Below are 18122 nucleotides of genomic sequence, written 5' to 3' on the forward strand. Positions count from 1 at the left end.
AAGCACAGTTGAGAAAACCTGGCCTTTTGGGTTAGGCAAACCTGGATCTTCATCCTTGTCCTGCTACTGAGCTATGGAACTTGGCACGTTTCTTGGGTTCTTTGAGCCTCAATTTTCCCTTCATAAAATGGGAGTATGAATACCTACCTCATAAGGTTGTTCAGAGGATGACAGGAGCAAATACCACAGTGCCTTGCACTTAATAGGCCCTTAATCTACATCAGTGTCCCTTCCTCTTTCCTTTCCCAAGTCTCCCTCCTTGAGTCTGTCCTACATGACAGCTGCAAGGCTGTCATGATAGAAGTAGATACTACTTCCATCGAGAGGGCTGTGCTGGGTGTTGTACAGGATGTAGGTATGAAAAAGATCACTGCTATCCAAAAGGATGTCCTACTAGCCTGACAGGGTGCCGAATCTTTCAAACACCAGAGTCTGTAGGCAACAGTGGCAAAGTCATGGAATCCAGATTCATCTCTCAGATAACTGAATCCAAAAGGTTCCCTTATGATAAGCATGTAGTACCTGGGACTCAACCCTCTACCATCACCAAATTAGTTAGGATGTACTGGATTATTGGGTTAACTTGATGGGGTTGAGGAAGTGTCCCCATGGAGGGCATAGAGCTTGCAGGGAGCCCCACACCATAGAAGGAGTCTAGAGTGCTTGGAGTCCCCTGGGATGAGCAACTGGAGGACAAGAGGAAGGTGGAAACATCTGGGACAAAGCTTTCCTGAGCCACCAGCCTGCTACCTGAGCAGCCCCTTCTCTTCTGGGTTTGACCATGTCCAGCCCCTCTCAGTCCAGAAACTGATACAAAATAAAAGCCTGCTGTGGTGAGTCCAAGCAACAGATTACCTTTTAGAAAAGTGGCACTGTCCTCAGAGCCGAGTCTTTTTGCTGATGGAGCCAGATTTATGCTAATATATATTCTTTCTTCCAGATCATGACTGCTTATAGTGTCCCATATATTAACCCTCACTGGGCATTAGTTTGCTTTCGTGTCTGTAGCAGGTACTTTTTACCCATACCTGGCAAAGCTTTTTAAGGTTTAGACTAATACCTATAATAAACTCAGAAGGCGGTTTGGGAGGTGGTTTATCACAAGCTCCCACACTCAGTCATCATTCTCACACTCAACTAGATTCAAACAAGTGGCCGTATACATTGTACAGGTATCCATCCTAAATGTGTGTGTATGTAACAGCTTTAGTGTGATACCATACACTATAAAATTCACACTTTTAAAATATACATTTCAGTGGTTTTTAGTATATTCACAGAGTTGTGCAACCATCACCATTATCTAATTTTACAACATTTTCCTCAACCCCAAAAAAGAATGCTGTATACATTAGAAGTCACTCCTCATACCTCCTTCCCCACAGCCACTGGAAACCATTTTCCATCTCTATGGATTTCCCTATTCTAGACATTTTATATAAATGGGATCATACAATAGGTGGGTTTTTGTGACTGGTTTCTTTCAGGTTCTGTAATGTTTTCAAGCTTCCATCATGTTGTACCACATATCAATGCTTTGTTCCTTTTTATGGTTTAATAATATCCCATTGTATGGCTATACCACATTTTGTTGATTTATTCATCAATGAATGGATATTTGAGTTGTGTCCACTTTTTGACTGTTATGAATAACGTTGCTATGGACATTCATATAAAAGTGTTCGCATAAATATGTTTTCCTTTCTCTTGGTTATATACTTAAGAGTAGAACTGATGGGTCAAATGGTAACTCAAAGTTTAACTTTTTAGGAACTGTCAAACTGTTTTCCAAATCAGCTGTACCATTTTGCCACCTCACTAGCAGTATAGAAGGGTCCCGGTTTCTCCATATCTTTGCCAACACTTGTTATTGTCTTTTTATTTCAACCATCCTTGTGGGTGTGAAGGAGCATCTCTTATCTGTGTTTTCAAGGAATATTTTTCTCCTTGTGTTATTTGATTGAATCACCCAGCAAAGATTCATTGGGCACTACTTCTATCAGGAGTGCTGCGCTGGGTGTTATACAGGATGTAGGTATGAAAAAGAGAGGTTCTTGCTCTCAGTCTCATTCTCCTCTCTAGGAATTTCCCGAAAGTAAACAAACTTGCCTTGAATTAGAAATCAAGGGCCCTGAACCCCGGTCTGAACTCTACTCCTGACCAAGTCTCTTCCCCTTGTGAGCCCATGTCTAGGGTTTGAGGGGATTGGGCTAGACCAACGCTAAGGCCGTAGCTCAGACAGTCCATATTTCTTGCCTATATATTCTGCAACCAAGGTTGTTCTTTATTTAAAAATTCTGGTTTCCTGGAACTGTCAAGGAAACTGGGAAGGAAAGGGGAACTCTGCAGCCAACTCATTGCACTGATTAGGGCCAATGCCACATGCTCATCCTTACCGAGAGAGGATTTTGCTTTGCACATTGGTCATCAAAGGCGGTTCATAGGAATCTTCCCCAATGGGATCCACAGAACAAGAGCTCTTCTGCTTTGAAAATCCTCACAGAAGCCTTTTGGAGATCATTTGCAGTGACAGTAAAGGAGCACTTCTCAACTAAAAGAATCCTTCACTAGCCCTGCCATTTACAGCATGGAAATTAAAGAGGGAGAATAACTATCTACAGTATGGGATTACTACATTGAATTGCCATGGAAGGCACATATACAATTACTAGTCCTAGAAACCTGAAATAGGTTATAAAAATTGTGTTTTCAGGTTCCTTATAAATTAGTGCTTAATGTCAAAAATAAGAAAGTAGCATTCCAAAAATTCATAATAAAAAAGCAAAGAAATGCTTAAAAAGAAATGAATATATTCTGTATCTTTATAAACAATAGTTGGGCCATGGGTCTTGAAAGTAATAGAGGGAACATCATAAATTCATAGAGGCTGCAGAAGAAACTCAGAAAAGGAAGCAGAGAAGGCTTATATTAAAAGATTTGTGATTTTTTTTTACAAAGGTGAAAAATATAAATACAGTGGCTGCTGATGAAAGTTTAAGTTTCAAGATTTTCCATTTTTGATCCTCAAATTAATTTTAGATATAGTTTCTGCATATCCTGAATGAATTTCCAAAGTCACAGAGAAACTTCTGGCACTCCGAAGAAATTGATTTAATGCTGGCAATGAAGTGTCATAGAAAGAACTAGCCCAGAAGTCAAGAACTTGGGCTTTGATTCTAGTTCCTCCCCTAAATGTGGGACCTGAGAAGTCATTTCACCTCTCAGAGTCCTCACCCATAAGATGAAGAGATGAGAAGGATGGAGGTCATTCTCAGTCGGCCAGAACAGTGCTGGTTAAGACTTCCCTGAGCCCTGAGTATTTTTAGTTTTAGAGATTCCATCCTACATCGTATCAAATGTATTAAAATCCATTTCATCTATTCCATGAGGATAATCATGGAACATGATTTACACATAACTGTATAAGTGTTGTGTTGTACCTGACTGACATGTTCCATTTGGTTGCTATTTTTAAAACATTGTTATTTTGCAGTTTTCTTTTCATATTTGGGAGCCAGGAATTTTTTTTTTTTTTTTTTCAGAATCCAAAAGTTTTGAAGGCCTTTGAAAATCATGGAAGCCTTAGGTACGCCTGGCCCTGAGTGTTAAGTGGCGGGGCACAGATGGTTTGCAGCCTCTTACCCCACCGACTCCAAACACCCCATAAAAGGCAGTGTCCAAGGGGATTGGTACAGAGATGGAAGCTCTGGTTGCTCAAAGATAGTTTCAAGGAGCTGCGATTTAAGTCATGCCCAAAAAGATTAGTAGGATTAATAGAGACAGAGGGGAAAGCCTCTATGCTGAACACCACGAGGCTCAATTGCTGACCGGGGTGACTGCCCTGTACAGCGACAACCGCTGTTCTTCACTTCTCCAAGAGTCCGGGCTATCCCAGCAGCTGCCACCAGGTGGCAACAAGCCAAGCGGCTGCTCTCCCCTCTGCCTATTGCATTTTAATGTCATGCAAACAACTCTTACCAAACCATAATCACATTAATATTTTACTAACTGAAAATTCTTATAGTGGGGTGTAACAACTCCTTTAAAATTAAGCATGAGGTGTGTTGTTTACCACAATGGAGAGCTCCATGCTATCTGGAGATTCAGTGATCCAAGTGGGAAAAAAAGATGTCACTTAGTAACTGCCTAAGAAAACATGTTCTCTTTATAATAGCTGGAATTCTGAAGCCTGTACTTAAATAGCATCTGCAAAGAGTTAAATGCGCTCCCTGTCTCTGAGAAGCAGGCAAGAACACAGAAGTCAAGAAGCAAGTGAATTCTTACACCTGCTCCAACTCTGCTCCCAACAGTTAGATGGGGAAGAAGTGGTCAGGACCCAAAACAGATTTATCTCTGCCAGGCCTCTGTAGTAATAGTCTCACACACTATCTCATTTAGCCACTGAATCCACACGTATCCCTCAGGGAGAGATCCCATCAGGCCTGTATTAATAGACAAGGAAACAGGCCCAGAGAGGGGAAAGAAGTTGCTTAAGACCACAAGGCCAGCACTCTCAGCGAGGTCCTGTGACTCTGGTCCAGGGCACTGTCTGTCCTGAGAAAGCCATCCACCTCTCCCAAGCCGTGGTCCCCTCCAATCCCATTACTCTCAAGCTACTGTCGTTTCTTTTCCCCTAACAAGCTGCCCCTGTCCTTCTCCACCTTACTGCATCTCCCTAAACGTGATGAGAAGTGGGCTGAGCTGCCTCTGCCTTCTCCCCTGGGGAAGGCCTCAGGTCCTATAGACCTCGCTTCTCACCAACCCAGGAGAATCTTGAGCCCCAGGCCCAGAAGTGAGAGCAGAGAAAAAGCTGCTTCCCTCCCGGGAACTGATTTTGAGAAAAAGTGCCTGAGATTTCAACCCACCCTCTATAACATGCTTTAACAAAGGCATCTCAAACTTAACACCCCCAAACCTGAAATCTTGATTTTACTTTCCAAGCTATTTCTCTGGCATTCTGCCCCAGTGGGAAATGGTAACGCTATTCTTCCATTTTCTTCAGGGTGGAAGTTCTGGAGACACTTTTGGCTCCTTTTTCTCATACTGCACATCCAATCCATCAATAAATCCTTTTGGTTCTACTTTTGAAAAATATCTGTAACACAACCACTTCTCCCACCTTCCAGTTACCAGTGCGGTCCAGCCACCATCATCTCTCACCTCAATTACTGCAAGTCTTCCTAACTGGACTTCCTGCTTCCATCCTTGCCCCCTCAGGGCCTCTTGTCACTGCAGTCAGAGTCACATAAGTTAGCTCACATCACTCCTCCACTCATCACTCTCCAGTGCATTCCCAGCCTCCACAGCTGTAAGAAGGAAATAAGCCCTTGGCTGTGTACTTAGCCAAACCAGTAAAACAGAGGGAACCATGGCCCACCCGTGGCTGTATTCTCTACCAACCAGAGGAGCTGGGCAGGTGACTGAGCACTTGGTTTTACTCTAGAAAAAATCAAGTGGTCCAACACTGGATTTTCTGTCGGATTGGGGCTGTGAATGCTGTGAACATGGGCAGAGGTGACTCACACATCCCTTGGCCAACCAGCTACTGAACATCGTGGGCCGTGCATCACAGTTCGCGCTGAAGGCTGGATGCCATTTCTGGCGTGGGTGAATTCTTAGTGCTGCATGTCTCAGAGTGGGCTTATTTGGAGGGCCTGTCTTTTAAAAAATTCTCGGCAATATAATAAATATACACAATTCCCTGTTAGCCTCATAGATGCATCTGGTGGCAACAGAGGGAGGATTCACCCAGCCTACTATCCCCAGTGAGTGATTAAAGAAAGTGTGGCCCAGAGAGGCAACTTCTTTTGGGTCACAGATATTTGTCTCAGAACCTGATACCAAAAGCTGGGGCCTTTAGTGGGTCATTTATCCTGTCTGAAATCTCTGGTTCTTCTTACAAAAAGAAAAAGAGGAAGAAGAAGACAAGAAAACTTTGAGATGAGTCTGCAGAGCATCTATGGATTCATAAAGCTCTGAAATCCTGATTCTTCAGTGAGTGTTATTTGATCTATAAATTAGTGTCTGAGTCCCATACGTGCCCTGATGCCCATAGGAGAAAGATGGCAAGAGGCCACACCAAATCCTTTGCTAAGAACTTTATTTGCACAGAATGTAGGGCCTGAGCACATCTGCCCACATCTGTGTGCTCTGCCACCCATTCATCCCACCTGTCACCAGAAAGAGGCAGAAGCAGCAGGGGTGAGCAGGCAGCCTCCATCTGCCGAGAACACCTCAGGCAAAAAGGGCTCAAGACCGGGCTTCCCTCCCACCCCTCCCCACACAGAAGCATGTCGCTACATTGTCATCTCAAAGCTTGCGGCCCAGATCCTGGAAACAGAACAATTCTGGGCAAGCTCACCTCTGCCTGACTCCTGCCCTGTCTGCTGGCTCTCACCTGCCCAGGCCTCCAGATGCAGCCGTGGTTCACATGGCATCCGGTGCAGTAGCAGTCAGGGCAGTGGACAGCAGGGGCCTCTGCAGCACTTCTGCCCTCCCCGCCCCACTGGCCCTGCTCCTTTGCAGGTTACAATGCACTTCGTTACAACCAATCCAATAGAAATAGAATTTGGCCGGGTGCAGTGGCTCAGGTCTGCAATCCCAACACTTTGGGAGGCCAAGGCGGAAGTATCGTTTGAACCCATGAGTTTGAGACCAGCCTGGGCAACAAGATCTTGTCTGTACCAAAAAAAAAAAAAAAGAAGAAGAAGAAGAAGAAAGAAAAGAAAAGAGAAGAAAAGAAAAGAAAAAAGAAAAGGAGCAGGGTTTGGTGGTGCAAACCTATAGTCCTAGCTACTCAGGAGGCTGAGGCGGGAGGATCACTTGAGCCCAGGAGGTCAAGGCAGCAGTGATTTTATAATTATCTTATTAATACTTTCTTATTAATGAGATATTATGCATTCTTTTTTACATCCTCAGTCTTCAAAATCTGGTGTGTATTTGTACCATTTCAATTGCTCAATTGCCACATGTGGCTAGTGGCTACCATATTTGATAGAGCAGATCTAGAATGTAAATGAAAGTCTATATACAGTTGCAGTTATGATTCTGCTAATGTTAACATTGGTAACATTTTGTTATATTCTCATCTAGTCTTTTCTACATATATTAGTTTTGCAAAGCTGAAGTCATGTTGCTTATGTAACTTTCTATCCTCCTCTTGCTGTTTTGTGCATCTTCCTAAATCATCAAAGGTTACTCACAACCACTGTCTCTAATTATATCAGACTATCCCATCACTTGGATGTGTCATAATCGTTTTAGCCACTGCCAAAATGTTGGACAGCAACAGTGTTTCAGTAATATAAGTAATGCTGAAATCATTATTTTTATATTCCTTGTGTTCTTAAGACCTTGATATAAACCTCGGTAGCATTCTAACCATTTTTAATAAAATGACCTTTGAATATCATCAATCAGTCAAACAACTGGCAACAAGTGATTTCTGACTGACAGCTGAGACATCTTAGGTTCTCATCACTCACCTTTGACACCTGGTTCTGCAACCTAGGGCAACCACTTCACTTTTCATGCCACAATCACTCCATTTATAAACTGACTGTATTAGGTGATTTTTAAGGGTCTTTCCAGCCCTAACCTTCAGTGATATTTTTCCCTCACCCTCACATCTAATCAATTAACCTGTCAAGCCAGTTATTATAAGGCATCATAAGCAAGTCATGTCAAAGCCACCGCATAAACATTTCAAATTCATCCACGTCTCCCATACCCACTCATAATGCTTTGTTCAGGCCCCCATCATTGCTCACCTAAAGTGGGACAAGAATACCTAGTGCTGAGAGATGAGGTTCTAAAGTTAACATCAGAGTCCCAAATCAAGAATAGGACTAAATGGGCTGGGTGCGTTGCTCATGCCTGTAATCCCAGCACTTTGGGAGGCCGAGGTGGGTGGATCACTTGAGGTCAGGAGTTGGAGACCAGTCTGGCCAACATGGTGAAACCCCCTCCCTACTAAAAATACAAGAATATGATTAAATGAGAGGTGTGAGAACACATGGGCCTGGCACGGAGGAGGTGCTCAGTGAATATTTGCTGCATTTGAATCTGAAACCAGCCTCAAGTGACCCACCTGGATCTCACTCCCTGAAAGTTATGGAGGAGGAGTTCACAGTGAAACACTGGAATTGCGAATGCACCCTGCTGTGTGCCCTGCCCCAGACACTAGGTGCTGCAGGAAGACAAAGACTTGGCAGCATCCCCTAAAGGGCTGATAGTCTAGAGGGGGAGATAGGAACCCCTGTGCACAAAACAAGCATGCCTCAGGCGGTGTCTTCAATGGAAAGACCAGATGGAGAACAGAACAATTATCTGAGCAAATCAGGCAAGCCTGCTGTTGAGGAAAAGGCTGAAGGAAATTTGTCCTCCTGTTTCCTTTGAGAACCAAGGGGTTAGGGCAGCCAGAGGAAGCAAAAGTATTTCAGCTCTAGAAACAGAGTTCTGGTCTGTGCTGTATGATCTTAGGCAAACTATTAGGCTGCTTTTTTTATCTCAGTATCTTCATCCATAAAATGGAGATAGAGTAATACCAACCTGGCACAAACCTACCCACCTACTGGATTAAGTTGTTGTGAGGTTCAGTAGAACAATTGCCAATGGGGAAAACAGTTATTAAAGGGGTGACCTAATAGCTAACATAGACAACGGACAACATGCCTCCTAAGAATCTGCTCTGAAAGGAAATGTTTAGTCATCATAAAAAGCATCTGTAATGAACTTTATTTGTTTAATTTATTTCCCTATTTTTATTAAATAGAGTTGGGGTCTCGTTATGTTGCCCAGGATTGTCTCGAACTCCTGGCCTCAAGCAGCTTCTCACCTTGGCCTCCCAAAGTGCTGAAATTACAGGCATAAGCCACTGCACCCGGCCTGCCTTATAAATTATAAAGTTCAGTAAAGGCTGGGTGTGGTGGCTCATACCTGTAATTTCAGCACTTTGGGAGGCCGAGGTGGGTGGATCACAAGGTCAGGAGTACAAGACCAGCCTGGCCAAGACGGTGAAACCCCATGTCTACTAAAAATACAAAAACATTAACCGGGCATGGTGGCAGGCGCCTATAATCCCAGCTACTCCGGAGGCTGAGGCAGAGAATTGCTTGAACCTGGGAGGCGGAGGTTGCAGTGAGCCGAGTTTGCACCACTGCACTCCAGCCTGGGCGACAGAGTGAGACTCCATCTCAAAAAATAATAATAATAAAATAAAAAATAATTATAAGGCAATTTCATGTGCATTTATTTTGTTTACAAAACCCTGTCAGTACTATCATTTGCTCCTTTTACACTTAAGGATACTGAGATTTTACTCCTTTTACACTTAGCTTAAGAGAGCTTAACCAACTCATTGCAGTTCCCACTGTGAGGTCCAGATTTAAGCTCTCTGACTCCTTGGTTCTCACTCTTTCCCCTACACTGTGCTGCCTTCCTATTAAAATCCTAATTACCAAAGCATTAATATTATTAACATAAATATTAATAATGTTTGTTATATATGTTTCCCTTTGATCAAGGACACTAAAACCTCAAAATAGAAACTCTGAAAAAAAAGTCTGACTTGCAAGAATAGCAAGTTCACTTTCTCATATAAAGGGAAAGTAGCTGTCCCCATCTGGTTTACATTTCATGCTATACAGCAGGAAATATTTAAGTTGACAAATAGGATATTTACAACTGCAACAGATACTTGGCAGTTAGTTTTTAACAATTGTTGCAAATGTGATTTATTTGCTATTATAAAAGGGTATTACTGTGCGAATATGACTCCTGAAATTAGCTTCAGTTTAGCAAGGGGCCTTGACAGCTTGACCTCTTAATATCCTTATAATGACGCCATTTACATTCAATGCTTACTCAAGTCACTCACTGCTAGATTTGTTTGAAACGAGTCCACTCTAGGGCAGATATATTATGTATTTTAACACACAGAGTTGGTGAGTGGGGCAAATGTAGGCCTTCTAAGAGGAAAAACTGTTTAATCAAGTCTTCATGAAAATGTGTTAGTTTCCAACTTCCTACAGTGAAAATGCATTATGCTAATTACAGCATACTCCAGAAATACTTCATGTTTTCTCCACAAGACATTTTCATGGCATGTCTTATATTAAACACAAACATGTTCTGATCTTCTGCAACTTTAGTTTCTAATTTCACTGGAGAACTGTTACACAGGATAAGGATTGGCTGGGCCAGGATCAGGGAATGGGAAGAACGTAGACTTGGAGTCAGGTAGAATTGGATTCAGATCCCAACACCACCACTTCCTAATTCAGTGGACTTGGGTACCTCCCTGAACCTCAGTTTCTTCATCTGTGACATGGGGTTGTTATTTTTATTTTTATTTTTATTTTTATTTTTGAGACAGAGTCTCGCTCTGTCACCCAGGCTGGAGTGCAGTGGCCGGATCTCAGCTCACTGCAAGCTCCGCCTCCCGGGTTTACGCCATTCTCCTGCCTCAGCCTCCCGAGTAGCTGGGACTACAGGTGCCTGCCACCTCGCCCGGCTAGGTTTTTGTATTTTTTAGTAGAGATGGGGTTTCACCGGGTTAGCCAGGATGGTCTCGATCTCCTGACCTCGTGATCCGCCCGTCTCGGCCTCCCAAAGTGCTGGGATTACAGGCTTGAGCCACCGCGCCCAGCCGGGGTTGTTATTTTTTAGGCTGCCACAGAGATCCGAGATATTTATAAAGCACCCAGCTTCATAAAACTGTAGGTACTTGATACACTGGGCCAGTCTTGTTTTTGTTGCCTGTTTAAAGCTCAAATGTCACCTTCATGATGCAGCCCTGACTTCATTAGACAAATCCAGTCTGTCCTTTCTTTCTGCTTCAATAGTACTTTGTTCCACCACCATTATTTTATCACATATAACATTGTATTGTTTAATGGGATATGTATGTATCTGTCCATCTGTCTTCACTTTCTTTTTTTTTTTTTGAGATGGAGTCTCACTCTGCCACCCAGGCTGGAGTATAGTGGTGTGATCTCGCCTCACTGAAACCTCTGCCTCCCAGGTTCAAGCGATTCTCATGCCTCAGCCTCCCAAGTATCTGAGATTACAGGCGCACGCCACTCTGCCCAGCTAACTTTTGTATTTTTAGTAGACATGGCATTTTGCCATGTTGGCCAGGCTAGTCTCAGGTGATTCTCCCGTCTGGGCCTCCCAAAGTGCTGGGATTACAGGTGTGAGCCACCGTGCCCAGCCTGTCTCCACCTTCGTGATGGCAGGACCTATGCCTATTTACCTTTGCCTCTCCAGTGACTAGGACGATGATATGCCTTGAACATTGAACTGAGGAGGATTCCAGGGGTGCTTCTGGATTCAATGTGGGGGTACAGGATGACAAGGGCAATTAACGTTGATCTGCCACAGGAGAGGGAAGAAGTAACACATGATCTACTTTTATCATTGCCAGTTTAGCACATAGTAGCTGCTCAGTAAATATTTGTCAAACGAATTAATGGACATTACTCAGTTACCTAGCAGTTGACATTAACTTATAACTAAGGTCTATTTTTTAAAGCATTTGAATTTTTATTTTTATTGCATCATAGTATTCTTCTAATAACACTGTGATACAGCTAGGATAAGGTGTTATCACCAATTGACAATTGAGAGTACTGTGACCTTGTAGGATTGGTAAAATAAGATTACCCTTCACTCTCATGAGAAAATGGGGATAGACCTAAGACTTAGAGGCCAACCATAAGTTTCCCTTAAATATCATATTGAAGTTCCCAGAGGGGCTGTCACTGCTTTTTCCAAAATCAGGGCAAACTGCCCTTTCTCATATTCGTCACTCTTTCCCCCTCTTTCTGCTCTACTGTAGTTCCCCAACCTCCAAAGCTTCTGTCCAGTCTCATTTTCTCAGTAGAAAACCTGGCACTGACCATGTGCACTGACCTGCAGGCCATGGGCAGAAAAATCAAAGTCAACATGAGCTTTTCAAGGCTTGGCGTCTCTGTCAGATTGTCTTGGCCAAGTATTTCTGTACCTTCCCGCAAGAACGTTGAATCTTCTGAATCAGACTCCATTTCTCAGTTGAACAATGTAGAAACAGAAGCAAAAACATCTACTCTATTAAGACATGTGGTCCCTGGTTTCACTTAGTCTGATGTAGTTTGGCCTGGTTGGGCAGAGGTGGGGCCTTCGCTACTGTTTGCTGATCTCACCCTCACTTCTACCGCTCCTGTTTCAATCAGGTGTGGGCAACGGGCCTTAACCTCGCATATAGTGACCAGCTGGCCCTGACTCAACTCACCTTATACCTGACAAACGGCCATCTGGATTGCAGTTTGAGCACCCTGGAAGTGCCCCGCTTTGTTCCAAAGGAAAAGAAGAAAACCAACCGCATTAGTGCGCTCTCAGTGCCGGTAAGCAAGAGATGCTTCCTGAAGGTTCTAGGTGTTCAGCAACACCCACTGCCACTGCCTGAGGTCCGTCTAGGAGCCAGGCTCTTTGAGTACAGGAAGAAGAGAGAGCCTCAGTCAAGTCACTGGACCTATCTGAGCAGGGTCTGGAAATGCGAATATGTTGGTCAGAGGAAAGGGAGAAGCCATTCCCGGATGAAGCTGCAATCCGTGGAAATGCGAAAGAGCATGGGGCTCTCCTCTCCTTTTTCTGGGCAGGTATACCTACACCCATTGCCTCAACTACCAGCTATTTCGCACAAAACCCGTATTGTTCTAGCCCAAGTCTCTTTTGTGAGCTTCAGATTCGTGGGTCCAAAATTCCACAGAACATATCCAAAACTGCATCCCTTTCGTCTTTCTTCCTCCTGTACTTCCTGTTAGTGGATCAAGCCAGAGGCTGATAAGATAACCCCCAGCCCCACATCCAGTCAGCAAGCAGGGCATATTGAGTCTAGCTGCTAAAATGCCACTAACCTGACCCCTCCTCTCCACAAAGATAGTGTCTTAGTTTCGGCTTCCGCCATCTCACACCTGTATTCCTCTTAAGATTCCCTGTCCCTGCCTGTCCCCTCCACCTAAACAGACACGGCAGCCAAGGTAGTAAGGTGGAAAACCAGTCTGAGCATGTTGTTCCCTTGTGTGTGATTGTGAATGGACTCCTGTGATCTTCAGGAAAATCCCACTTCCCAGCTTGGTTAAGGAGCCCCATCATGATCCGCCTCTTGCCACAGCTGCCGCCTACGCTTCTCGTTGCTAGCTCCATCGGTGAAGGGGCTGGGGCCAGAGTCCTGGGGCTGGCTGCAGGTTACCAACCTCAGCACCCTGAATAACAAGGGGCATAGCCCTGTGGAGACAGTGGGCGCTTGATTGAACAGGCTAGGTTGGTCATGGAGACAGAGAACAAAGGCCAAGGGGACCAGATGCCCTTTGTGCAAGAGTGTATTGGGGACTCTTTGGCCACACTGCTCTCACAGCTGCCAGAGGATTTCTTTGGCCTTTCCTTACAACAGTGGGCTTCATACTTTTTTGCAAATGAAACTCTACTTGAAATCCAAATATATCAAACAGATAAAAGAGGAACTCTAGTGATTAATGGGACACAACACGAGTGTCCCAGAGATACCTTTTCCAAGTGGTCTCCTTCCTCTCTGGTGAACCCCTTTGGGTCCAGGAGACACCTCTGGATTTGAATAACCTTTGTTTGACTCTTCCCAGGATCTCTGCAGTCACCATAAGGAGGGTACCTGATGTCTTGGGGGGCACAGGCAGCCTCCTCCTTCCCCTCTTCTTCATCCAGTTGTCCAGTGAGGTACCAGGAAGAACCTTGCTCACAGGAATCCCCTTGATCTCATTCCTGAGTAAGAAGAGAAGCAGAGTTGGGCTAGAGAGGAGAAACAGACCTCTTTTAATTATGACCCAGGACCTTGCTAAGAGGCTTTCATGTCCAACTCTACCTGTGGCCTCCATCCTCACCAAAGAGACCTGAGAGACCCTATGTTCAATGCTAGAGGGAGAGACAGCAGTGACACTTGAGCCCTTCTGGCCTAAGTCTATGCCATTTCTGCAAGAAGCTGGGGGTCAGGTGTGGTGGCTTGCACCTATAATCCCAGCACTTTGGGAGGCCGAGGCAGGCAGATCATTTGAGCCTAGGAGTTCTAGACCAGCCTAGGCAACATGGCAAAACCCTGTCTCCACAAAAATACAAAAATTAGCCAGGCATGGTGGAGCATGCCTATAATCCTAGCTACTGGGGAGGCTGAGACAGGAGGATCACTTGAGCCCTGGAGGTCGAGGCTGCAGTGAGTCATGATAGTGCCATTGCACTCCAGACTGGGTGACAGAGTGAGACTCTATCTCAAATAAATAAATAAATAAAATAAAAAGCTGGAAGCAGAGTGGTATTCAGCACAAGACTTCCAAAGACAATTGCAGCTTTTAAGTATGTTGCTTCAGAAGGCTATCAGCAGAAGTTGTGCTCTGAATGAGAAGCACTCCCCCATTTTCCCCATGTTGCCCATAGGTTTCATTCCTAGCTATAGGCAACATTCTTCTGTGATCAAGTCTTAAACACTTTTAGGAACTGCATGCACACAAAAGGGAGGCATTACAATCTTCAATAAGGCAAATGCCTCTTCAATCACTGGAGAAAAGCTCTGCAGGTTTTCTGATGTAGGAATAAATTGAAAGTGCTTTTCATTTTAGAAAGATATAAACAGATATTCCCACCTTGGTGCCACTATGCTTGGGTTGTGCACACATCCTCCTGTGCATGTGTACACACATGATCAGCGATTTTTTAAAAAAGAAGCATGTGCACATGCATACACAGTACAACTCACAAGCAAATCGAAGCTTCCGGAACAAGTGTGAACAGACTATGATGCCGTCAAGTTTATGATCAGGCAGTTGACAGCCTCCTTTGAAGATTGAAGGAGAAGAAAATGAACAGATGAAACCACAATGATAATCAGAGCACATTCAGAACTAATGCCTATAAAATGCTTCTAGTGTGGGTCCTTTTCTTTAATAATAAGCTCTATAGAAGGAAAGCAAACACCTTCCTGGACTCTCAGAAGAGCTGTTGTCTCATCTCAGAAACAGGGGGCAGAACTGCCACTCAGACCCGTTTAGACCAGGTGAGTGGGTTTCTGATTCACTGACCTCCACAAAGAACCACAACAAGACCTGATAAATCCCAGACGTGCATGTTTTAGAAATGAAAAGGAATCACCTAACAGTGTTTTAACTTTCAATTAATGTTCTGTCCAAACCGGCATCAATCACCACCCTTTTCTGTCAGTTTTCACTCTTCCTCGCCCTTTCTGGACCCTCCATACCATGGTTGGTGAGTGTCCAAAAGGGAACATCTTTGCAAACATCTAACACAACCCAAGTCATTTATACACATTTTAGCAGCACATGATCTATAATGAATGATTAAGTAAAACCTTTTGTGTTAAATTATGATGTTAATAATGATTCTGTCTCCTGTAATTTATTATAAATTCTCAAATGCTTCGGGTTTGATTTTGATAGAATGCAACAACAACAGAGTTTATATGATGACTTTATTTTTAGAACTCCTTTGAAGGCACACATTTCCCTGCTACTGCTGCTACTGTAATTATGTACAAAACCAATCACTCATTAGAGTTAGGATACATTATCTTCTAGACAGATGAGGCTAAATAAACAACACATTAATAATTCAGAGAGCAGTTCATTATGCATGTGGATGCCTGCTTCGTAACTGAAATAAGAACCTCATCAGCCTCTGCCAACCCTTAAACAATAGTTCTGTGTTATTGCAGCCACATTCAAGTTTACGCTTGTTAAACTGCTACTTGGATTATTTTATCAAACATTCATTTATTTGTGGTCCCTTACTGCCGAGAACAGATTTTGGAAGCTCCTTTTTTAAGTTAATGATTTGAGCAATGGGTGTTATTAATTCTCAGAATATTATAAACATGATTAATTTTCAGGCAGAGATTTATTACATAAGGATTTCAACTATGTCAACTGAAATGCATCACTGTCAAAACAAGTATCATGGCGAAAATAGAATATGTTCCACACTTCAAGTGCTGGTGCTCAGAACTAAATCAATTTAAATTGTGGCTGAAGCAAAATTATATTCTCCAGTGAAAAGGAGTATTTTGAGCTTCCTTTATTTAGCTTGAAGCATTCTTGTTAGATTGTGATTTAGAAAGGTAGTTTAATAAGACTAGACTTCTACCAAGAATATTTTGTCTTTTATTTTTTTCTCCTGTTTTACTAGAAAAGGCTAACCTCTGAAATTCCCACCCATTCCAAATGTGGCCAGTGGAAATTTGGAGTGAAGAGTACTGGTCTGGGAGTTAGGGATCATCAGTTCTGATCTTCTCTTCTGGCCTCAGTTTCCTCATGTGTAAAATAAAGGAGGGCTACATGATCCCCAAGGTCACTTGGGAGATTTGATTTTATGGGGCCTATAGAAAGGACTCTGCACCAAGCCTGGCCCCAGCAGCCTCATGTGTTGTGGATGGCTGAAGGAGGGGACATCTTCTGTACGGGGACACAGGAAGGGCCCATCCCTCTATACTACAGCCTTCACTTAAAAGGTCTTTTTCTTGCAGGATCTTTTAGAAAGGAGTAATATTGTAACAGGTTATATTCTAAGTTCTCATCAGCCTTTACCTTAGCCATCAGTTACTACTTTCAGCAAGGATCAACTACAAGTGAATTCTGCAGATATTTACCCAATGCCTATTTTGTGCCAGGCACTCTACTAAGCACAGAGGATATAAGGGTGAGTAGTAAAGCGCTCCGGTTTATCAAAGGACACAGAGCTTTTACTCCACCCCAAGTACTTTACTAAGTGCTTTCCAAGAATCTTTTTGCAGTCCAATATATTAGGCAGGTGCTGTTATTATGCTCATTTTTAGAGAGGAAGGCGAGGTTAAGAGATGTTAAGCATTTGTTAAAGGTCAGTAAGCAAGTGAGTAGGGAAGCCAAGATTTAACCTTGGCCTGTGTTTAACTGTCACGTGTTCCAACATGCCTTGCATCGGCTGAGGATCAGTGATCCAGCCCCAGAGTGGAGCCTGTGCTCACCCCTAAAGAAGTCTCTTTTTGAGACCATTGAGAAAGCTATTCTTTGAAAGGAGGATGTATTTCCCAGTGTGACGAGGTTGTCTCCAGGAATATTGCCATTATCCATTGGCTTCACGTCTGCTCTGAGCTCAGCCTCAGCTTCTGAGTCTCACACAGAAGCATTAAATAGACCAGATGTTCATAGAGGAGTCTTAGATTTTAAAAAGGACATGTAACTGGACATGGTTTCCTATACATAGCACAGATTTCCAAGCAAATAACACAGAGCATGGAAAAGAGCATGTCACTTATACCATGAACCATGTAGAAAAGCTTGACTATGTTTTTTAAAAAAATGAACAGTTCACACACTAAAAATAGGCGTGAAATATACATCTTCAACTTTTCTAAATCAAGTTTAATGGGGTTCTCATTTAATTTTTTGAAATACATAATATATTCACATGGTTCAAAAGGCAAAAGGTGGAAGCAGTCACACATTGACAAACCTCCTTCCCACTGATTAGTTCCCACCTCATCCTACAAAAGTAACCACCATTCTGTGTCATATATCCTTTCAGAGCATCTTTTTACATACACAAGTAAATACACCTACAGGTGATCCTTTTCCCCCTTTTATACCCAAAATGTAGCCTATAATACATACTATTCTGAATCTCACTTTTTTCTTTGGAGAGCTTTCTTTAACACTTCATAAAAATGTTCTCATTTCTTTTTTTTCAGATTCAGACACCTGAGCAGTATCATTTCTTTTTTACAGCAACTGCTATTCCATTGCATGGATGTGCCATAATTTATCTACCCCATGGGTAGATTTTTGGGTTGTTTCCAATTTTTTCCTATTACAGTGCTGCAATGAATAACTTTGTATATATATCACTTGGCACATTTCAGATATATCTTAGAATATATACCATAAAGTGGAATTTTGGCTCAAAGGACATAACCATTTTTAATTTCAATAGATATTTCCAAATCATGATTTCTTTTTTGATCCTTGTCAAACCTAGATAAATTGTACAGCATCAGAAGAGACTAGTTTTTACAAATCAACCTTTTAATAATTATGTTTTCTATTTGTATAATGCTTTATACTTTAATTATA

The 18122-nt window shown here is 42.9% G+C and overlaps 1 protein-coding gene across 1 annotated transcript in view; it reads left to right on the plus strand.

The window, feature by feature from the left end:
- IQCH (IQ motif containing H) overlaps positions 1–18122 on the plus strand; it is a 158209-nt gene that overhangs the window by 116158 nt on the left and 23929 nt on the right. The window contains exon 11 of the mRNA XM_077939630.1: positions 12213–12383. Within this exon, the coding sequence (XP_077795756.1) occupies positions 12213–12383 (171 nt within the window). The remainder of the gene's footprint in view (positions 1–12212; positions 12384–18122) is intronic.

Source organism: Macaca mulatta, chromosome 7 (assembly GCF_049350105.2).
Source record: "Macaca mulatta isolate MMU2019108-1 chromosome 7, T2T-MMU8v2.0, whole genome shotgun sequence".
Lineage (NCBI taxonomy): Eukaryota > Metazoa > Chordata > Mammalia > Primates > Cercopithecidae > Macaca > Macaca mulatta.